General features: G+C 34.9%; 1 protein-coding gene across 6 annotated transcripts in view; it reads right to left on the minus strand.

Moving 5' to 3' along the window:
* Window positions 1–25,313, minus strand: part of FOCAD (focadhesin) — a 318,797-nt gene that overhangs the window by 177,463 nt on the left and 116,021 nt on the right. For 5 of the 6 annotated variants that reach the window (XR_012424668.1, XM_065530469.2, XM_065530470.2 and 2 more), the window contains 4 exons: window positions 7,490–7,594; window positions 6,965–7,066; window positions 6,320–6,450; window positions 4,274–4,400 (listed from right to left, as the gene is read on the minus strand). Coding sequence is in view for 4 of the 6 variants with exons in the window: in XM_065530469.2 (XP_065386541.1) it covers window positions 4,274–4,400; window positions 6,320–6,450; window positions 6,965–7,066; window positions 7,490–7,594 (465 nt within the window). In the remaining 2 variants the exon portion in view is untranslated. Of the gene's footprint in view, window positions 1–4,273; window positions 4,401–6,319; window positions 6,451–6,964; window positions 7,067–7,489; window positions 7,595–25,313 lie in introns of those variants that run through there. The other variant, XM_074017373.1, reaches the window with a different exon arrangement.

Consider the following 25,313-nt stretch of genomic DNA (forward strand, 5'->3'; position numbering starts at 1 on the left):
AATATTCAACAATAAAAAGAAAGAAAGTACTGACATGCTGTAACATGGATGAACCTTGAAAATATGTTAAGTGAAAGAAGCTAGTTACAAAAGACAACACATCATATGATTCTGTTTATAAGAAATGTCCAGAATAAGTAAATCCACAGAGACAAAAAGTAGATTCGTGGTTGCCTAGGGCCAGGAGAAATGTGGAATATGGAGATTAGGGGTGACAACTAAAGGGTATGGAGTTTTGTGAGGAGTTAAAAGTGTCCTAAAATTGATTGTGATGATGGCTGTGTAACGCTCTGAATATACTTAAACTCATTAAATTATACACATTAAATGAATGAATTGTATGCTTTGTGAATTATATCTCAATAAAATTGCTTTATAAAAAGATTATTGCTTATTGGAGCCATCATTCTGTATTCAGACAGAAAGAAGAAAATTAAGGGAAATGATGGTGGGTGGGGCAAAAAGAAATGAGAAAGCTCAGTGGAAAAGATATGAAAAACGGAATGCAGGAATATTAATTATTTTCCTTTGAAAATGACAAATTCATAGTGTAATGATAAATAAAATTACTACTTTCAATGCCCACATTTTTCAAAGGAAACAAGCCTGGGAGTAACAAAAGAGCATGAGACTTCGGAGTCTTGAGACTACTCTTGTGAGCCATGTGTTAAATTGCCAGAACCTCTGTTTCTTCACTATAAAATGAAGTCCTACAATCCCGATATCATAAAATGTTCAAATTCACAGTAGGTACCTGTATTAATTAGGGTTCTCTAGAGGAACAGAACTAATAGGATAGATGTATGTATGAAGGGAAGTTTATTAAGGAGTCTTGATATCACAAGGTGAAGTCCCACAATAGGCCATATGCAAACTAAGGAACAAGGAAGCCAGTCTGAGTCCCAAAACCTCAAAAGTAGGGAAGCCGACAGTGTAGCCTTCATCTGTGGCCAAAAGCCTGAGGGCCCCTGGAAAACCACTGGTGTCCAAGAGTCCAAAAGCTGAAACACTTGGAGTCTGATGTTCAAGGGTAGGAAGCATCCAGCATGGGAGAAAGATGAAGACTGGAAGACTCAGCAAGTCAAGTCCTTCCAACTTCTTCTGCCTGCTTTACTCTAGTCATGCTGGCAGCTGAATAAATGGTACACTCTCAGTTTGAGGGTAGGTTTGCCTCTCCCAGTCCACTGACGCAAATGTTACTCTCTTTTGACAAAATCCTCAGATGCACCCAGGAACAATACTTTGCATCCTTCAATCCAATCAAGTTGACACTCAATATTAACAATCACAGAACCCAAGAAACATTAGCTATAATTTTTTAAAAGCAATTCAGCCCTAAAAACAAACTTGTAAATTCCCAAATCAATACATCAATAGCATTAAGGAAGGGACAAATTTCTCTTTGCCAATTCCAGACAGCCAGACTAAATTTTTGCCTTTATGGTCAGCCAAGATTCCTACAACCTTCTCTCTCTGTTGTTTGTTTAGCAAAGTAGCACTAAAGAAACCCATACTGAAAACACAATCTTTACCTTGACAGAATTGGAAGGTAGATAGAATCCACCCTTTTAATCTTTCATTGATGTCTAGGATAAATAATTAAGCAGCAATAATTCTAAACTTAACCTGATGCAAGCAAAGACAAAAGAATTTCATGATTACAACTTTCAAGATGAAAGAGTTCACTTTCAAACCTAAGGGGGGAAAAAGCTACTTATTTTACAAAGGCAAAGTGGGGAAAGCCCTGCAAAATCCAATTTTGGGTACTTTTCCAACTAAGGTTATTTTCTTAAAGATAGAGTTATTCAATTTATTCTCTTATCTTTATTAATTTGTTTTATTTCACCAAATTAGGCTGTCTTTCCATATACCTAATTATATTCAATACTTAAGGATCTAAAGAGTAACAGATAGACAAATCATTACCAAATGCTACCGGGAAATGGATTTATAACTATGCCGAATGTTTTCCTTCTTGAAATCTTGGCTACATCACGCTTCACACATGATATCAATTAGAAAACAAAATAACTGGCTTCACAGAATACAAGCTGACCTCTGTGAATAGCACTCTGGACGCAAAACAAAACAAAAGATGAGCCACAAATTAGTAAATGCAGCATGGCAAGAGCCGGGAATACCAAGTATACTTTATGACTGTAACACACATCACAGGACATAACAGCAGCAGCTTCACAAGTAATGAACACACACACACACACACACAGAGCTTGGAAAGCCTTAAACAAAACATAAAGATATATTACTACCATCATCAAGCCTCAGAGGAAAATAGATTATATCTACTTATTTAGATAAACACAAAGCTATTCATTACCAAACATTAAAAAAATTATCGTCGAAAGTAACAGTAATACAGTCACTTTCAACAAATTCCACAATTCTGGACATTGATAATATCTATAAAAAAAACTGGCATATAACACTTAGTAAGCATCAATAAAATCGTTTGCTTTAGTAAGCATCAATAAAATTTACTTTCTAGACAAAAATGAACAGATGAAAAATAAGAGGTAGGAAAATAAGCATTCTTTAAAATAAAATGAACTTAACTGATTAGTGGTATTACTTTATTATTTATTAATACCTACGTGAGCAGATACTACACTACGTCTTTTTTGTGTATAATCTTATTTTATCCTCCTTTGAAGGAACGAAGTTTCAGAGAAGCTACCTAAACTAGTCAAAGGACACATAGAACAACTGATATATATTACGTACACTACTGCCTAAAAAGAAACATGCTTTATCTTCAGTACTAACCACAGTTAATGATGATGGCTTAGAGAAATGGAATGAGAAATGTCAGTGCCAAACTCAGGGTATTTCTTATGAATTAATAAGCATTGATAAACTATAGAGCCTTATAGTAACAGGAGGGGATAGGCAGAGAAAACAATGGAATCATAAAAGCTATAAGGGTAAATTACTATTTATTGTAAGAAAAAATGTTGATTTCAGAAATGAGTCGATGCCTGTTAGGAAAAAATAATGAAAAGGAAATACTGCAAAACAGTAAAAATGGTCACCTTTTGGAAGTGAAAGTTTAGAATTCTTTCTTCTCTCAAAGCTGGTTTAAACATAGAGTATAGAATTACTTATTATGAAAGTAATACAACTATTAGAGAGATATTTCCCAATCTCAGATAACTGATAGAAGCAGTAAAATCAAGTGTCCTTGGGTATGCGTGGTATTCTCCTGCTATAATGGCCCCTTGCCATTAAGTTCTAACAACTTTTCCAAATATTGGGCACATGATGTGAAAGCATTGTCCTTACTACACATCAGTTTTTAAACAGCAATGATTTTCACTGCCTGCTGAAATAAGTGTTCACCAAAAAGAATAGAAGTGTATTCTCAAACCAAGATCCTGAGTAAATATCTATCCTCTCTCTGGGGTCTATCTTCCTCATCTGTAAAATGGTGTTAATCCCTATACTGCAGAGTTGTTAAGAAAAATACATAAAAAGTGCTTAGCCCAAGGACATGAGCATAACACTCAATATGGCTGTCACTTATATTATCATATCATTATATTCATTACTATCATTGTCAACCATAACTAACCATAACCTTAAGGTGAGAGAATTCTACTTAGTCTCATTCACTAAAAAACTACAATTGGGTATGTATGCTCACTAAGTCAAAAAGTTTGGTTAGGTCAATGAATGATCTTTGGTGCAATTACCACATTTCTCTAAAACAGTAGATTCTCTCTGCTGTGTTACAATTCTAGGAACAGTCTGAAGTTCAGAAAATGATTTACAAGTTTAGTTCTAACATTTACCCACTCTATTCAATCTAATCACTAGGAATGAATGGTTCTTTCCCAATCGTTTAGCAAACAATAATTTTTGTTAGCTATAAAAGTGCCATTGGCCCACGACAATTTCTTCACCTCACCTGTTTCTAAAGCTTTCTCATCACAAAATTAAGAAGCAACTATATTCTAGAGTTCTCCTATAGGCACAACTTTCCCTTTTGTCTTAACAAAAATAAATAAGAACAAAGAAAAACCTGAAGTCTGGTTTTCTTTGATCTCTAGAGAATGCCTACATGACGGGATGTTTCAAGATTCCCTTCTAGAAAGAAATTGTAAAGTAGGTCTTGCTTCACTTTTCCAAGAAAAAAATCACTGAGAATGAACACTCAGACTTTCAGTTATTTGAATCTAATCTTACATTCTTGTACCCACTCTGCCTTATAAAAGATTTTCTTCAAAACTATCCAAAGCAATTTAAAAATGCCTACCTCAGCTTGACAGAGTGCATGAAGACCCTGTAATACCAAGGCTGCTGGAGTAGCTTGATCAGGCTTGGTGCATTCATTCAACACCTGAGAAATAGCTGCCAACATATCTGCACCATGTTGATATGGCCTACAAGAAATTAAAGTTTAAAAGCAAAATTAATGCTAAAGAGCAATTATCACTCCCAGATCTTTTGCCTAAATAAAAAGCATCCATCATTTTCTATACTCTTGTGCCACTAAATGGTGACCCTCAAATATTAACACCATGTTTTTTCTTCAAAAATGTGCATCATGATCATTTTCTGCTATAATTTTATGCTCATTTTTATACAGAAATAACCCAAAAAGACACTTAACAAATTTCATTCATCCTAAATCACAAATCCTCTTGTCTAAATTGAGAAAAACTCAAGGCTGTATTAATGGTAAAAAGAACTGAATTACCTAATTGAGATTATTGGTAAAGATAGAGCTATTCTTGCCTGATAGTATCAGATACTCATTACAAAAGCAGGAATTTGAGAACAGGAGATGATTTGTGCTAGTAGCAATACTAACTAGGGTGGCTGCACCTATCATAATAATGATGATAATGATAAAAATTATAAAAACTATAACCAACTGAGCTCCTATCTCACACCAGACACTGTGCTAAATTCATTCACTCATCCTCCTACCCCTCCTCTCCTTTCTAATCCACATATATTGTGCTATCGCCAGAATATCATTAATTTCACAGTTATGCAAGTCTATTCCCTGAATTCCTTGTTACCTTTCAATAATATCTTTTCTTTAATTAACAAAATGTAAATTGATGAAATTACCTGTCAGAATTCTATTGTTTCACTGTCCCACAAGTGGAAATAATTTTCCAAAATGAAAAAATTGTACAGATCTGGAGGTAGTAACTGAAATGAATACTGAATAAGTTATCAGTAGACTCTGATCTGGTTTGATATTCAGTCTATTCTGAGCCTCAACTTTAATTATATAAAATAAGAATGTCAGCCAATAACTTTCATCTCTGAATTTTTTTCCATGCCAATAGCTCAATAAAATTCAAACTCCCAGTCCTTGGGTTATACACATGTAATTCCCTTTTTTTTTTTTTTTTTTCTTTTACACTGAGGTCATTTTTGTGTTGCTAAAAGATGGAAGCTTAGAAAAGAGGCAAAATTGCTAGGGCTTAGTTTCTGTATATTCTGATCCAAATTTTACTTGAAACAGGAATCATCCATGTTATCAGCATCTTAGCCAATTCATTGCACAGCTTCAGAAAGTAGCATTCACACTGCTGTCATTAACAGAAGTGAGAATGATGTTACCAAGAATTCAATGCAGTGGCCTGATCAACAAATGAAACTGCAGGACTACAACTATTTCAAATGCATCAAGTCTATTTCCTCTGTAAACATTTTCATCTTAGCACATGCAAGAAAAAAAGTTTTGATATAGTAGAGCTCGACTTGTATTATTTCAGTCTTGTCACCTCCACCCTGTTTATTAATCCATAATCTAGAACAGCAGAGTCATCTTCCTAATTTCTTTATGTTTTCCTAAAAGCTTACAACATATATAAAAATTCGTCATCATTTTCTTCCTTGTTATAATTACAAATAATTCCACGCAGTAAGTCAAAAATAAGGGCTCCCCATTAAAACTACTTATCTCCCTACTTAAACCAAGGGAGAATATAAGAAAGAACAGTTTATGACAACAGTCTACTGTGTAGTTTTCAGGGATTCATATACGGAAAAATAGAAAACATAATATCACATGTTTTACTGCAATATTAAATTATTAATCAGAAAAGGATATAAATATCCTACAAACCTAGATACAAGACTAGACCTGAAAAGGAAAGACACACTTCTCAAAGCTATTGTTCAATATTATTAAATTTTATAATCAGAAAACTTAAGATAAAAAATTATTACTACTCATATATTCTCTGCCTATCTTTTCTTGCCTCTTGCTTGCAATAAAAAAATTAAATACAAAATAATATATCATGATATACATTCCTAAGAGTTAACAACATCATACCTCTGCTTACATATATCTCTGATTGATGCTGCTTTTGCAATCAGTTTCTCCCATTGGACTTCCTTGCCCACCGAAAGAGAAGGTACATCAGACATAGCCATGAAACGCTGCAGTTCAGGATAGACTCGGTCCTACAAAAGCAATTTTACAAAAAAGGTAGTTTCCCAACTTGAGTTGAATAATCATCACCTTCCTTTTATGCAGCATTTTCACCTCCAAATCCTCCATTTGCATTGCAAATTATAATGTAGTTCTTCTAATCAGCAGAGAAGATTGCTGTAGTGATTACTGGGGATTTTCTTATAGACCAATGTACTGTTGATTTCATAAAACAAGAAGAAAGTGGCTAAATCTCACCCTAATTACAAAGGCTCTAATCATTTATATTTCCATTATTTCTCAAGCAAATGGAAAGATACATTTCAGAAATAAAGAAATAAGATTTTATATTCTCAATTTCTCTGAAAGTCAATAGCAACTAACTGCATTACAAATGCATCACAATAAATCAAAACCTTTTCAATGCAATCATTGATGCCACTCATTAATACCACTAAACCAAAGCATTGCCATATATAACATAATTATTTTCCTTCAGTGAAAGGAATATATTTAATACTAATGCAAGTGTATATCTGAAATTACCTGCTTTTCCCACAATGATGTCAGCAAACGCAAAGTGACAGCTCTTAGTCGTGGGGTGGTTCCAAGTAGTTGTATTACTCGTAGAATTTGTCCTACACACACCTAGAAAATATTCAAGAAACTCTAGTTGTATAAACGTGAATGCAGACAACCTCGAGGTTACCAAAAGCATTTTTAAACCCCTTGTTATAAAATGAAGACTGAAAAGAAAGTTTGCTGCAATATTACCCACCTTCTTAAAGGATGAAAGATAGCGTTGGAGGGGCTAGATAGCAATCCCGGGGACATAAGGACCTAATCTCAGAAAATGGCCAAAGTGAAAACTTGGATACTAAGTAATTTAACAGAATTAATTATTAAATATTGTAATAAATACTTTTGTCTTCAGATATTACCTCCTAGCTCAACAAGAGAAGTAGTGATTATGGCAAAATTTAGGGCTCAAAATTTCATAATACTAAAAAGAATTCAATGTATTATTCATGACTCACTTTTCTCCCCAACTAAATTAATTAACATACTAACCTTGTGAACACCAAGCTTAGGTAAACTATACAATATATCATTATATAGTATAGGTTCCAGTGGTCTTCCCAATTTGAACATCAAAACTGGAATCAGATTTGGCACCTAAAATAAATTTTTAAAATATATTACATATGCCTTGTTACAAAAAAGTAATACATAATGGAATATTTATCTTTTTTTCCAGAGGAATAATATGAATATGAATGAATTGGAAGACTTAGAATATATCAGTTAGCTATTATTGGCTAATGATAATTTCATCACTAGTATTCTACCACTTTTATAATTAGCTGCCAAACACCAATCAAAAAGTGCTTTTCTTGAACAACTATAACATCACTTCTGAGAAATATGATAGCAGTTAAGATACGTCCTGCTTTGCCAAGCATGGTGGCCCACCCCTGTAATCCCAGCACTTTGAGAATCCAAGGCAGGAGGATTGCTTCAGTCCCGGAGTTGAAGGCCAGCCTGGGCAACACAGGAAGACCCTGTTGCTACAAAAAAAATTTTTAATTAACTGGTCATGGTAGTGCACACCTGTAGCCCCCGCTACTTCGGAGGGTAAGGTGGGAGGATCACTTAACACTGGGAGCTCAACATGGCAGTGAGCCATGATTGCACCACTGCACTCCAGCCTAGATGACAGAGCAAGACCCTGTCTCAAAAAAATGAAAAGATATATCCTGCCTCAAAGAAGTTTAAAGCGCTAATGAACAGCCAACACTTAAGATATGTAAACAATAAAATTTCACAAAATGAAACATTCAATTAGGTTACTCCAGTAAGAAGTAATTAAAGTCAGTGTACTACAAAGGAGCCAATGGACAAAAATTTCCCTCTAAGTCCTCATTTCAATCTCTATGCATAACACAATAAAATGTGAAAACAAATATATTCATGGATCAGAAGACATAGTATTGTTAAGACATAATTATTTCCCAAATTGATCTTGAAATTAAATGCAATCTTTATCAAAATTCCACCTGGCTTCTTTGCAAAAATTGAGAAGCTGATCATAAATGCATGTGTAAAAGCAAGGAACCCTTAATACCCAAAATAATCCTGAAAAAGAAAAACAAATTTGAGGACTCAAACTTCTCACTTCCAAATTTACCACACAGCTAAAGTAATCAAAACGGTATGGTACTGGCATAAGATTAGAAAGACAAATCAATGAAATAGAATTCAGAGTCCAGAAATGAAAACTTACATTTATAATCAATTGGTTTTTGACAAGGATCCCCAGAAAAAAACAATAAGGACAGAAGAGTCTCTTGGAGGAATAGTGCTGGAATTCAACAACTGGATACCCACACGCAAAAGAATCAAGTTGGACCCCTTTCTCACACAACATGTAAAAATTAACTCAAAATGGATTTTAGAACTAAATGTAAGAGCTAAAACTATAAAATTCTTAAAGAAAATATAGGATTAAGTCTTTTTGACATTGGGGTAGAGAAAGCTCTTAGACATGACACCAAAAGTACAAGCCACAAAAGGAAAAATGAATTTCATCAACGCAAAAATGCTTGTCCTTCAAAAGACATTATAAAGAAAGTGAAAGAACAATGCACAGAATGGGAAAGAGTATTTGCAAACCATATAGCTAATAAGAGATTTGTACCTAGAATATATAAAGAACTCTTAAAACCCAATAATTGTGAAACCCCGCCTCTACTGAAAAATACAAAAAATTTGCCAGGCATGGTGGCGGGTGCCTGTAGCGTGAGGCTGAGGCAGGAGAATGGCATGAACCCAGGAGGAGGAGCTTGCAGTGAGTTGAGATCGCGCCACTGCACTCCAGCCTGGGTGACAGAGCGAGACTCCATCAAAATAAAAATAAAATAATAATAATAATAATAAAACAATTTACCAAAAAAAAAGGTTTTAAAATAGGCAAAGAATCTGAATACACCTTTCTCCAAAGAAGATAAACAAATGGCCAACACAGGAAAATATGATCAATTTCATCAGACATGATAGAATGCAAATCAAAACCATGAGATACCACCTCACACATCATGCAAAAGCTATCATCAAAAGATAGACAATAACAAAAGTTGCCAAGTATGTGAAGAAATTGGAACCCTTTTACACTGCTGGTGGTAATGTAAAGTAGTTCAGGCCCTTTGGAAAACACTCTATCAGTTTCTTAAATGGTTAAACATAGAATTGCCATATGATCTAGCAATTCGATTCCTAGTTATCTACTTAAGAAAAAAGAACACATATGTCCACACAAACTTCTGTAAATGAATTTTCAGAACAGCATTATTTACAATGGCCAAAAAGTGGAAACAACCCAATGCCCATCAACTGATGAATAAACAAAATACAGTATAACCATACAACGGGATATTATTCAGCCATAAAAATAAATGAACTATTGTTACATACTACAACATGGATGAATCTTGGAAACATTATGCTAAGATTAAAAAAAAACAGCCACAAAAGCCTCGTGTTGTATAATTTCACTTATATGAGTAGAAGGCCCAGAATAGGCAAATCTGTAGAGATAGAAAGTAGATTAGTGGTTGTCTAGGATAGGGGAAGTAAGAAGCAGGGTGTGGTCAGGGAGGGTGAAAAAACAGGCAGTGATATCTTATGGGCATGGGGTTTCTTTTGGGGGTAATGAAATGTTCTCAAATTGGTTGTGGTAATGTTTACAAAACTCTGTAAATATAATAAAAGCCATTGAATTGTACACTCCAAATGGATGAATTATATGAGATGTAAATTATATTTTAATGGTTTTTTAAAATTCAATTCAAAATTATTTGCTAAATATCTACTATAATCAAAGCACTTACTTGATAGCACAAACTGTAATGTCAAAAATTTTTATTTGCCATATGCTACATTTCAAAAGTTTGTTGTCCAGCAGTCATTCCTCAGTATCTACAGGGATTGGTTCCAGCACGGTCAGACACACAGATACGCACACCCCATTCCATGGATAGCGAAATCCAGAGATGCTCAAGCATGTTATATAAAATGGCACAGTATTTGCATATAACCTATGCACATTCTTCCATATACTTTAAATCATTTCAATACTACTTATAATGCCTAAAACAACGTAAATGCTATGTAAATAGTTGTTGTACTATATTGTTTATTCATATTATCTTTATTGTTAAATTGTTATTTTTATTTTCTTCCCCAAATATGCTCTGTCTGCAGTTGGTGAATCCACAGAGGAAAAACCAGCTGATGTCAAGGGCCCACTGTATTTGTTAATTTTCTCTATCTGTTCTATTCTTAGAAAGCCTGTTCCTTCTAAACTTAGAAGACATCTATTTTAATTCAATTTCAAAAGTGAAAAAATATCCTCTTAACTTTACCACCAAGACATTGACAATTAAACATTAATTCATTAATGACCCTGACCACGATACACCACAGCAGCACGTGGAGCTGTGCATGTAATAGCTACGATCTCACAACAGACAGCCAAAATGCATGATGTTTTTAACAAGTGCAGAGACTTGATTGGAAGAGAAATTCTATCACTCTCACCTTGGGCAAATGAAAGGAGACAAATTTTTGAACTGACTTTTCAGTTCCTATTTTAATTAAAAGCAAACGGTTATCTTAAATTGGCTTACACTGATCTCAATGCATTATCCCCTTCTAGAGAGATTTCTACCAAGACACACTGACAGATTCTTAGTTTTCAGAAGGGCAATGAGTATATTTAGTGACATTTTATAAACCAGCGTATTTAGTTGTGTGACTTTCAAACAAATGTTGTAATTATAGTGTCAGGAGAGAAATAAAGTACTGTATTTATGTCTAAGAGTACACAGTTCCTTTATGAGACTTGGCCCTAAAAAAAGTATGTAAGGGTGTGTCTTTTCCTCTGGCCAGTTCAGAAATAAACAAAGTAGGAAATGTTTACAGTAAATAATCTTTGACTTAACACAGTTCTCAAGGCATAGTAGCCCAAATTAAGTCCCCAATTAAATGGAAAAAATAAAACAGAGACTGTTTCACTAGGGAAAAACAGATACAGATAGATGTCTGTGGAAAATACTTTTTGCATAAAGGATGGGCTAATTTTTTTATTATTATTAATTAAATAATTATTTCCTTATGAATATGTATTTACTTGAGATGCAATTACCAGCTCTTGATCCTCCTAATCTTGAATCTTATACCCTTCAGAGGCTGAAAATACAATGAATACTCGGATTTTACCTTTAATGTAAAAGAAGCTGGAAAGTGCCCTATAATTGACTGTCTCAAGATCTGGCTTCATATAACTCAATGTTTTCTCTTCCCTCCTCCAGAGTTCAAGTTCCTTGATAAACAAATTAATTAAGAATCACAGGACTGCTATGGGAGCCCCTATAAGACTATGACTAGATTTCTCAGCAGAAATCTTGCCAGCAAGAAGGGAGTGAAATGATATATTCAAAGTGCTGAAAGATGTGGGCAGGAGTTAGTGGGCAGGTACTGCCAACAAAGATACTGGATATTATATCTGGTAAAACTATCCTTCAAAAATGAAGGAGAGGCCAGGTTCAGTGACTCATGCCTGTAATCCCAGCACTTTGGGAGGCCAAGGCGGGAGGATCACCTGAGATCAGGAGTTCGAGCCCAGTTGGGCCAACATGGTGAAATTCCATCTATACTAAAGAAAAATACAAAAATTAGCTGGGTATGGTGGTGCACGTCTGTCATCTCAGCTACTTAGGAGGCTGAGACACGAGAATTGCTTGAACCAGGAGGCAGAGGGTGCAGCAAGCTGAGGCTGTGCCACTGCACTCCAGCCTGGGCGACAAAGCAAGACTCTGTCTCAGAAAAAAAAAAAAAAAAAAAAGAGAAATAATGATATTTCCAGATAAACAAAAGCTGAGAGAGTTCATCATCACTAAACATGCCTTACAAAAAATCTAAACGTAGTCCTGCAAGGTGAAACAGAAGGGCTCCTGACAGCAACACGAAAGCATATGGAAATATAAAGTTTCCTGGCAATATATAAACAAAGAATCCTATAATATTATAACAGTGGTGCGTGAATCACTTTTAATTCTGGTACAGGGTTTAGAAGGCAAAAGTATAAGTAACATAAAAAAAAACCATGTAAATGGATGAACTTTATTAAAAAGATGTAATTTGTGACATTGGTAACATAAAAAGGGAGGGAGAAGTAAAAGAGTAGTTTATGTATGTGACTGAAGTTTATGTAACTTGTTATCAGCTTAAAATATTGTTAGATATTGATGTAAGACCCATGGCAACCATAAAAAAAATACACGTAGAACATGCACAAAAGAAAATGAGTGGCTGGGTGAGGTAGCTCATGCGTGTAATCTCAGTACTTTGGGAAGCCAAGGTGGGTGGATTACTTGAGGTGAGGAGTTCAAGACCAGCCTGGCCAACATGGTGAAGTCTCGTCTCTACTAAAAACACAAAAATTAGCCAGGCATTGGTGGCACACACATGTAATCCCAGCTACTTGGGAGGCTGACGCAGGAGAATCACTTGAACCTGAGAGGCAGAGGTTCCAGTGAGCCAAGATCATGCCACTGTACTCCAGCCTGAGCGACAGAGCGAGACTTTGTCTCAAAAAAAAAAAAAAAGAAAGAAAGAAAAAGAAAAAAAGAAAAAAGAAAAGGAGTGAGGAATCAAAGTGTCACTACCAAATTAATGAAACGTAAAAGAAGACATCAAGAGAAGAAACAAGGAACAAAAAAAAATGCTATAAGACAGACAAAAAACAATTAACAAAATGGCAATAGTAAGTCCCTTCCTACCACTAAGTACTTTCAATGTAAATGGATTAAACTGCTCAATCAAAAGGCATACAGTGGCTAAATGGATTCTGAAAACCCAAACAAGATCCCATTATAATGACATCTACAAAAGAGTCACTTTAGATTTCAGGATACACTAGGCTGAAAGTGAAAGGATATTTAATACAAATGGTAACCAAAAGCCAGCAAGGTTGTCCATATCAAAAATCATCACAAGAGAGAAAGGAGGACACTATATAATGATAAACAGGATAATTCACCAGGACAATATGATAATTATATATACATATATATATATGCAACCAACATCATAGCACCCAGATATATAAAGCAAACATTGACAGAACCAAATGGGAAAATAGAAAGCAATACAGTAATAGTAGAAGATTTCAATATCCTATTTTAAATAACGGAAGGAACATCCAGACAGAAGATCAATAAGAAAACAGAGGACTTGAACAACACTATAGACCAAGTGGTCCTAACAAACTCACACAGAACATTCCACCCAACAGCAACAGCATGTTCTCCCTCAGGTCCGTACAGAACAGTCTCTAGGATGGATCACATGTGAGATCACAAAACAAGTCTTAACAAATTTAAGACTGAAATCACACTAAGTATCCTTTCTAACCATAAATTAGAACCATAATGAGATGTCACCTCATACCCGGTGGGATTAACATTATCAAAAAAAAATAAGAAGTGTTGACAAGGATGTGAAAAAATTAGAACATCTGTGCACTGTTGGTGGGAATGTAAAAAGATGTGGCCACTATGGGAAACGGCATGAAGTTTCCTCCAAAAAAAATTTTTTAATCTACTCTATGATTGATCTTGAAGTTGTTTATGCAAAAGAACTGAAATCAGGATTTTGAGGACATATTCACATTCCCACATTCATGTCCTATTATTCATAATAGTCAAGGGATGGAAACAACCTAAATGTCCATCGGTGGATGAATGGATAAACACAGTGTGGTATATGCATACAATGGAATATTATTCAGTCTTTAAAAAGAAAAATTCTATCACATACTACAACTTAGATGAAACTTGAGGACACAATGCTAAGTGAAATAAGCCACAGAAGGACAAATGCTGCATTATTCCACTTACATGAAGCATCTAAAGTGGTCAAACTCTTAGAACAGAAAGTAGAATGGTGGTTGCCAGACAGTCAGGGAGGGAGAAGTGGGGAGCTACTGTTCAATGAGTATAGAGTTTCAGTCATGCAAAATAAAAAAAAGTTCTAGAGATCTACTGTATAAAAATATTCATATACTTAACAATACTGTACAGTACACTTAGAATTTTTTAAGGTAGATTTCATGTTATGTGTTTACCATATTCAAAAAATCCTGGGATTGTTTTTTAAGAGTCAGAAGATATCTTATCAACTTCATTTAGTTTAACAACTTTATTTTACTGAAGATTAAACTGAGGCCCAAAGAGATCACAAAGTTAGATGATGGCAAAACGTGGATAGGAGTTCATGTCTCAGTTCACTCCTCCATTCTACCTTGGCAGACTAACAGCAAAGATAGATTCCAACCTATCTATAACAGAAACAAAGAGCCATCATGCAAGTCTTCACCCCATAAATTGGACAAAACATAAAGAAAAAAACAAGCAAGAGAGACACAAACCAGCATCTCACTGAAATCAAGCGTACAAAAAACAGAGTATAAAAATTCAACACTGGATTCAGAAAAAACATACATGTTGGCAACACTTCAAGAGGCTGCAAAAAAAGAGCATAATTTTTCAGACAGTTCTCTAATGAAAATCATAAGTAGTGTTATCTACTTATAAATTATGAGAAATAAAAAAGGGCTTTGTTACTATTCATCATGGTTAGAAGATGAGACAATATATAATGTTTATAACTATTCCTCTTTTTAAAAAATATGATAGCTCATACTTTATTACTATATGAGATACATAGTAATAAATCAGTATAAATAGAAAATAAAGTTATGAGTGGAACGAAATAATTCAAGATATGATCATCCAATGGAAGTGAGAGGTAAAACTCCAAAGCAGTATCTGCTTTTAACTTTTCAGAGTCATGTTTTATAAAACTAGACCTGAACTACAAAAGTGTATTCTTAGTTCACATTTTACCCATAGCCTTAGATTCAATAAATGCTGACTCACTCATCTTTGCATAAGCCCTTGTCCTGAGGAAAAATTGATCTAAATTCTATATATATAAGTGTGTTTGTCATTTTTAAAAGAATGGTAAGATAATAGTGTCTATTCAGTTAAATTGAAAAGATAAAACATAAAATATAAGAATAAATATGCTTGCATGATATATACAGAAACATAATTCCTTAATAATTTAATATTGGAAGAGACTTTTAAAACTTACTCATTCTACAAAAAATGACATAATAAATGATTAAGCTTTTGAACATTACTTAATTCTACCTTCCTCAATTACTTGACATTTTTACTTATGATGTTTGCTTATTATTTAAATAGTCCATTGGAAAGAAGTTTATTGACAGAAATGCTAAAAAGCTAATTATTTCCTCCACTTATAAGGAATCTGTAGGCACGTAAGCAACATCACAAAAAAAAAGGTAAATAGTATAATCTTACTCTTCTAATATTCAAATTGTATTTATATACTAGCATTATAATTAAAGAAGTATTCTAGAGTCTTGAAGTTCAACCTTTGAGAGTCAAAAAAAGTTCAAGGAAAGAAATGTACCTAGAATAGCAAAGGCCCCAACCAGGCAATCTTTCGATAGTGATATATCACTCTAGCCTTATTCCAATCCAGCTTGGGGATCTGATCTGTAGTGATTCCTTGAATAACAACAGCTAGCATTTATTGAAGACTAACTATAACATTCTCTTAAGCACTTTATAGAAAATCATGATTATCACCATGTTTCAAATGAAAAACTGAAGCTTGTACTGAAGTTAGGACTGTATCAAAGCAATCTAACACTAAAACCCATCCCATGTACTTGCCACTTAGCCATACCAAAGACAGGGATGACCTCTTATTCACCTTTGTGTCCCTAGTTCCCAGCACACTGTAAGTGCTTTTAGAGTATAAATTATGTCTAATTTATCTCTTCAAATTATATAAGCAAATGGATCTTATAATAATGTTGCAACTATTTGATTCTATGAACAAGTTCTGATCAAATTAACTTAGAATCAGAAAAATTTACCCATCCAATAAAGGTTACTAGGATGCCAAAAACATAAACATCATCAGAATCTGAGGTATAAATTTCCTAGTATGTAGAAAATAAGGCCAGCAATACGGGAGGTTCAAGTATGGAAAGACAAAGAAAATACTGCAGACTAGAATAAGATAAAGTAAATATCATATCACTTGAGAGGTTTGATACAGAAGAAAACCACAACCCTTCCCGGCCTAAACTTTATTCCCAGGTGAGTCTCATTAGCCATCTGAATATTATCTCTCAGAGTAAGAAAGTTTATTTATTTAGAAAACAGTATAAGAAAACTTAAATCATGATGTAATGGTTGGCTACATTACCAATACGTAACTACCAATAGGGAAAAAAGGAATATAATCAACAGTTACATCCATTGCTAACATTCTGAAACTTACATAAATGATAACTATAGCGACTGAATGTCTGTATCCATAGAATTTTCTTCTTGGACAAAAGTAGTTACACATTTCTGCCATGTGAGCTCTAAATCTTTGGCCGTCTGACTGGTCAAATAAAAGTTAAAAGCCAATGTCCTATAAGTAAAGTATAATGTATAATTAGGTGCAGACAATTTCTACTATTATGTCTCTCATTGGCAATGTGTTTTACATTTACACTGGATGGAGGAGTTTGAAATCCCTCCAACAATTAGATATTATTAAATATAGCTCATCTAGGTAAGCAATTATGTAACTAAACTAAATAGATTCAATGTTTGGGGGTTTAATAAAATAGCAGATTTATCAAAGAACCCATACATGTTGCTTGCCATAATTCAACGCTGAAGGAATTCAGTACACCCTGTGTGACTTCACTGGGAAAGGACTCTAGGAAGCTTCCACTTGGTGTCTTCTAGGCTTTGCCTCATGAACCTTTTCCTTTGTTAATTTTGCTTTATATCCTTTCACTGTAATAAATCTTAAGCATGGTTACAGCTCTATGCTGAGTCTTTTGAGTTCTTTCAGAGAATCACTAAACATGTTAGTCGTCTTGGGGACCCCCAAACTAGGATCATTCCACATTTTGCTTTAAAAGAAAGTGGTAATTAAGAAAACAATGGTTTCTAGGATTTCTAAAAAGAATAACTTCTAGAGTATTCCCATATCAATAATAAACAGAAAACTCTCCTATGAGTTACATATCCAGCCATCAAAAATATGTGAGGGCCAACTCTACACTGGGCTTGTGTTAGGCTTTGACGACACAACTGACAAAAGACGGTCCCCTGTCTCAAGTAGTTCACAGTCTAGTTAAGAAACTCACAACTATAATCTCAAGCACAAATAACTGAACAACTTGAACTCAACTTTACAGATTAAAAGTATAAAAAATAGTTTCTATAGACAAAAAACAAGTCAAAAGAACAAGGAAACATTTTAAGATAGTCTTTGATGTATACAAAATAAACAGTATGGCTAATGATTGATTTTTATTGTTCAGAGGAAGAGAGAGATTCTAGAGCTAGGATGCCCAATACAGTAGCCACTAGCCGCCACATGTGGCTATTTCAATTTGATTAATCAACTTGATTAATTTAAATTTGAATTTAAATTAACTAAAATTAAATACAATTAAAACTTCTGTTCCTCAGTCACACTAGCCAAATTTCGAGGACTTAATAGTTACATGTGGCTAGTGGTTACCATATAAAACCGCACAAACTATAGATCATTCACATGATAGCAGAAAATTCTTTTGGACAAAGCTGTTCTAAAAGGCTGAGATGACTGAGAAGGCCTCAGATGTATGTAACAACGACAAAACCTCAGACAACTTAAACGTCTATCAGTATGAAAATGGTTACTACATTAAATTGTTGATACGTTGTGAACACCAGCAGCCTCCAAAAACCATAAGTTAGATCTGCATAAATATGGTAAAACAGCCATAATGTCTTGATGAGTGAAAAAACTACAAAGAAACATGTGCAACATAATGCTTTTGTGTACACTTCTGTGTATACATTTTTTGGGGGAACATATGAATATTGTACACACTATTTCATTGATTGGATATTTTACATACTACTATTATATGTTACATATTTAAAGAAGTTACTTTAGTAAAATAAAATGTTATTTTACTAAAAATTACTTTCAGCAAAAATGGTATGACTAAAGCGGATGTTAAATGGCCAAAGGACATAGAACTACTAGGTAGCAAGGTAGGAAGTAGCTAAGCCGGCCACAGCACCCAGCAAAGGCTCAGTAGAAGAATGAGACAGAGGATAGATTTCCTGCCCAAAGATGACAGTCGATGCCAGGAGACAAAGTCTAATCATGCTTCTCCCCTGCCTCCCCGATCAGCTTATTTTTCAAGGCACATCTATTCCCTCCTCCTGCTCACTGAACCTTGTGTATGTTCCTCCTTTTTTCAACCTGATAGTTCAACTACTGACACACAGAAAATATTCACACCCATAAAATATAATGTTTAAGGATAATAAGGTAATTACCTGCCCCCTTTCTAGGCAAAGAATACTCAAAGTACTGTTTGCCACTCTAACTTTGTGCACACCTTTATTCCAGTATACTTAGGGTTATAGTTACTCATTCTCACACACACTAGCCTGTGAAAGCCTTACAGGTGGCAAACCTGCCTCTATTCTTCTTGTATTTACCCAGGACTATAAATGTAACAAGAAGTCAGTAAATATGAGCTGAACTGAACTTACCAATAACTGAAAAAGGAAGACAAGGTTAACAAAGTATAGGTATTGAGGCTGGCTACTTCTGCCACCAAAAACTACCTGCCAGACATTCCTTTACACTCTTAGTACCAACATGAAAACCCCATTTGAAAAACTCTTGTTCTTGACCATTTTAGGTTTCCGCTCCACTGCAGAATCTGTGAGGCTATTTCTAGCTAAGTAAACCAATAAGGAGTCTTCCTTTTTTTTTCAGACAGAGTCTCACTCTGTCGCCCTAGAGTGCAGTGGTGCCATCTCAGCTCACTGCAACCTCAGTCTCCCGGGTTCAAGGGATTCTCATGCCTCAGCCTCACAAGTAGCTGAAATTACAGGTGTGCACCTCCATGCCTAGCTCATTTTTTCTATTTTTATTAGAGACAGGGTTTCACTGTGTCGGCCAGGCTGGTGTCCAACTCCTGGCCTCAAGTGATCCGCCCACCTTCGCCTCCTAAAGTACTAGGATTACAGGTGTGAACCACCACACCCAGCCTAGGAGTACTTCTAGATACATATTTACATTTATATTGAAAAAGTGAGCACTGGGAATTTTTACTACCTTTACCGTTCAACACAGTAGCCACTAGCCTTATACAGCCACTGAGCATTTGAATTGTAGCTAGTCTGAATCAAGATGTGCAGTGGGTGCAAAATAATACCAGGTTTGGGAGGCTTAGCACAAATATATATATATAAAACATGCTTCAGTAATAATTTTTATGCTGATTACATAGTGAAATAATACTTCAAATATACTGGGTTAAACAAAACATGTTGAAATTAATTTCACCTATTTGTTTTCACTTTTTAATGTGGCTGCCAGAAAACTTAAACCTATGTATGTAGCATTTTACTTCTATTGAACAGCACTGTTCTCTATCCCCTTTTTGCATCTAAATGTTGTTTAAAACTGGCGCGCGCACACACACACAGATAATAATTAATGTCTCTTTTTTGATGTACTTGGGGAATAAAATATGATGATAGCCCCAGAGGGACAAGGAACATGTCATCTAGCTAAACAGTCTAGCACTGCTCCTGGAATATAAGGTAGCAGACAAATAATTGTGAAATGAATTTAAAAAGCTATAAAAATCAACTATAATTTTAATAATACATAGCTTTCATCAAACACTGACTATAAACCAGTACTATACTCTGGATTATCTCATTTAATCCACAGGATGAATTCAATGAGGTGGGTTCTTTTGTTATTTTCATTTTAAAGATAGGAAAACAGGTATTTGTAGAATTATAACAGAATCTCTAATATATTTTGAAATATTACAAGAAATAAACCAATTCAATTTAATCTACGCAGACTACACAACTTTCTTTAAACAATAAATCTTTCTTGAATGCCTCTTATCACACGATATTATACTGGGTGCTATGACACTAAGAGAAATCACAGGTTAGTGCAACCAAAATATTAACAGGTATAGGCTAAATCCTGCTACAAATAAATTCCACTATAATTATCCCACATATTGCCAAAATATTAATAAACCTAAATATTAATAAACCTAATAGCTAACAATCTAGTAACAGAAAATGCTTGCTGAATTTAGATGATCATTAATAGATGGAATTCAACGTAAAAAACTAGCATTTACATGGTACTTTACAATGTTTTTTCATGTACAGGATCTTTCAGTCCTCACAATGACCCTGAGGGAAAGGTATTATTAAAGGTTGGGTGGGATCTTACAAGTACTTAGATTCATTATTTGATGTATGAATGCTCCTTATCAAGTTTTAATTCGTATTCTGTAGCTTGTCTTATGGTTAATGCCTAGAATTTTTGAGGGAGAAAGGGGGAATTTTAGACAAACCGCCTACAAAATTAGTTCTGGGTTCCAGATTCCTAGCATCTTCAGAAATAACAACCTTGGGCTGAACAAAGCACGCAGGTATAATTTTAAAATGTCTAAGAGGCTGAAAGAGGCAGGCTCCAAAAACTTGACATTTGAGGAGGCAGGAAGCATTCAAATTTAAAATAATGCTTCATATAGAATAATTTAAACAGTACCCATCAGCGGTAAGTCATCGACATGGGCTTCTTTCTGAAAACATATTTACTAGGGCTCAAATCTTGGATTACCTTGAAAAATAAAGCAATATTTGGTACTCACTAAATGGTCAACTTAATTTTTAATGAGTAAATGACATGGCAAGAATGGTCCAGGTACTTGTAAATGCTAAATGTCTGGGTATGTCTTCATTGGCTTTTGAACAGTTTCAAAGAGCAGACATGAGGATTCATTAGCTCTTAGCACATATGAACCTGTTCCAAAGGCAGCCAAGAGAGTTGCCTAGCAACAGTGCATTTTGCATTTCTCATCATCCCCAAAGATGCTGCTGCAGCAGCAGCTAGGTCAAGCCTCTCATTAGCAACCTGACAAAGGGTTTCTATCTCCTATTTTACAAAATTATTTTTATTTCCAGGTGAAGCTCAAATATCTATGTATTATTCTTTCTGACAATGTATCCCCTTTCCCCTATTCCTTCATCTTCCCAACCCCCATTTCAACAGATATGTTTTAATGAACCCATCAAAATACCTGTAACAAAAGCAGACACTGAGAAATCTAACAGAATTTATATGCTTATGCACATCACTCTAACTGTTCCATATCTTTTGGGCAATAAAATAAGAAAGCTTTAGAAGAAACAGGGGGGAAAGATGCTGAAATCAAATAATGGAAGGAAGAGAAACTCAGGTATTTGACCTCAAAATTAACAAAAAAAAAAAATTATCCAAATCATTTGCAATATTATTGCTGAACACTTTGTTTCTTTCTTGTCCCCACAAAAACAAATCCCAACCATACAGCACAATAGCAAAAAGGCAGAAAATTCCAGAGTGGTAATAAATTGTAACAAATGGATTGACAGTTTATAACAAATATAATCCATTGGAAAGGAACTCTGGTTGCCACTTGAATAACTGTGTTATAAAGCTTCACCTCAGATCAATAGCTATTCATTAACTTCTGAAAATATTTCTTAAAATATTTACTGTTCAGTATGGTTGCCATGCAGAACTAAAAATATATATTCACATAATCCTCCTTATATACATTCAAAGGCCCTTAAAAGAAAATAAACAAAATAAGCAGATAGACTTTTCACTTCACGTATCTTAAAGTGCTTAATCTTGATTTTGACATAAACCACATCCACCCTCGTGTCTGGGCTTTCATGCTATCGTGAATTTCCCTATGGAAACTATTATAGAACGTGCATGTTACAAAAGACAAAGTGTGGTCCTAATAGACACAGATTAAGAAGGGTGTAATGGGAAACATTTAAAGGCAATTGTTATCAAACCAAGTCAAATTAGGTAAATTTTTTAAGTGATCTGAAAGGAATAATGTGATTTTACCCTGACACCCCCCCGCCACCCAATTTTTTTTTCCAATGTGCAAGCAGCAAAGAATGAATCTTCAGAAGGATTTCCCAGAAGGGTGTCATTTACCACTAAAATATTTCATTCCAGCAGTTGAAAGACCATAAAAGGGTGAATGTCCTCCAGAGTCTCTAATAACGGTAATAGATCTTATGTTACTATTCACCAGTGACCTCTCAGTCAGGCGATTTAATTTTTCCCCCTACAGCATGGTTGGTTTCACACACAGTGTAATAACAGTTTTTGCACAACAAGACAATTCATCCGATTAGAAGGACTGTATTAAGTCTTTCATGAACAGCATGTGTCACTATAGCTTCAGCCAGGGTTTGATTTAAGACAGCATAGTATATGCATGCATGATTCTTCATTTTTCTGCTGTTTTAAAAATGATCCCAGGACTTTCTTTAGCAATTTTGCAGACCATTGCCTGAACCCTCCCTGGCTTCAAAAAGTAACTAAGAACTCATCAAATGTTCACTGAGCACTTTAAAACAGGCACCAAAAATTCTCTATCAAGCTAGTGAAATTCCACTACTGTCTCAAAGGGGAAAAACATGAAAAAGAACAGAATGGGCATACTTGATTATTGCAAATACTTTTTTTTTTTTTTTGCTTCATGATATTTCATCAATTTATCATTAATTTTAAAGACATATGACATCACCAAGGAAAGCTTAAGCTAAAGTGAATTTTGAGACTTCTACTTGTAAACCTCAGGAACACACACACACACAAAAATTTAAAGTGAAACCAAAGGAAAAGATGTCAATCAAACCCACCTTCTGGCAATCTCTACTATAGTAAATGGTTTGGCATTATCAATCAGTGCCCACTGAAGCCTAAACTTGAGATTATCTCCACATTTCTTACTCCCACACTGATGAGATTAGGAAGGTTAAATCCAGAATCTCTGTGGCAAAGGGCCACAATAGTAACCAACAGCATTCTCAGGGGTCCCCTTAACCTTACAACCTTTAATTGATGCTGATAGGCTTGGCTTCCCCACACCACTTCCATCTCTGAATCTGCTCACCCTAGGGGGCAATGTCAGCACTCCTTCAACACTGAGTTAGGGTGTCTTCACATCGAACAGGTCCCAAGGGGATTAACCTACTGCTCCATAGCAAGGAGCCCAAGTTTGCAAGATTAAGTTCTCTTTAGACTCTTGATGTACGTGAGATGCTCTCCTCTGTTCCACAATCCTTAGGATCCTGCTTCTTTCAATAGAGTCCTGTACACTCCTCTAAGCAGCCCTATCATAAGAGATCTGAAACAATTCCCCTAGAATTCTCTTGCCCATGTTCCCTATGTTCTGTCAAAGGGAACACTAACACATCTTTTACTTCAACAAATTCTAGATCCTATACTGCAGTACTCTCTCCTTCACTTCCACTATCAAAACAACTAGGCAGACCATCACTCCCTTTTCAATTTTTCAGGGAGTCACCAATTCACTGTATCCATTTGTCCACCCCAACTACAAGGGATACACATCAAGCTGAACTGGAGAGAGAGAGGCACAGGGGGCAGGTAGAAGGTAGGCTGAAGTCCCAGTCACTAGGCTTGAGATAAGGGGCTACCACTTGTGGCACTCTTAACCCTCTAGCAACTTTGTCCAGCAATCCTCTCTCTTCTTTTCACCTGTCCTCTCATTTCCTAAAAACAAGGCATCTATAGTATTTCAAGCTGAAAGATAATTCCATAAGTCCACTTAAAGCAGATCAAGCTGCATCTCTACCATTAAAAACTGAATACAATTTGACACTAAATAAAGCAAAATGTCACCAGTATAATTATTATTAATAATAATTCACACTACTGGAAATAATGAAAGGAGGCAATATGGAATTAGAGAAAAATGTTAAAGAAATAAAATTCTATTACTTCCACATATATACTGTAACGAACTAATTAGCCAAGTGTTACCAAGTACCAGTCCCTGCTGATCTGTTAATGAATAGATAATTCGACCATTTTAAATCACCACATTCATTGTACCAAAGCAAGTGAGCAAATTCAAACTGCCTAAAAACAGTACATTCAACACCTGCTTCTGTTTTAACTCAGCCTGTATCAAATTACCCTGAGCTCTAAATTAATAGGATTTCATTCAATGAAATTTTACTGCAATCCAACCTAACCTAAACCCTGTCCCTGGACTCTACAGTGTTTCATCTATTAGTCTGAATAATATATGACAATATTGGAAAATAGTTTATTTGTTCTAGGACAGAAGGTAGACACGTCTAATATATTTTGTGTTAATTAAGTCAACAACACACATATCAAAGCCCAAGAACTGTCCAAGGTTACTAGGAGGTAAAAACAAGTAAGACATAGTTTCCCTTGAGAAATTCCTTTTATGAATTCTAAATCTAATTGTATCTACTAAAAATTCCCTTTGAAGATAGCTTACATTCAGGATAACTACAGGACACTTCAAAAGGAAGTGTAAAGACATTTTGTCCTTACTCATCTTATTCAGCTTTAGTGCTACTTGATTCTCTAATAAAAAAAAAAAAAATCAAGTTATATATATTTTTACATCCTTGTTTTCTTTAGAGACAAAAGGAAAAATACACAAATTGTTTTAAATGTAGAAGTAATCCATTCTCACAAAAAAATGGTAACAAGCAAGAATGACAGGACACAGATTCCAAAAGTCCAATCAACACAGCACAAGCCAGCCAGGTAGAAATCATCCCAAATCACTTCTTAACTACCTGCCTGGTTCCACTTAGGTTGT

This window comes from Macaca fascicularis, chromosome 15, assembly GCF_037993035.2.
Source record: "Macaca fascicularis isolate 582-1 chromosome 15, T2T-MFA8v1.1".
Classification (NCBI taxonomy): Eukaryota; Metazoa; Chordata; class Mammalia; order Primates; family Cercopithecidae; genus Macaca; species Macaca fascicularis.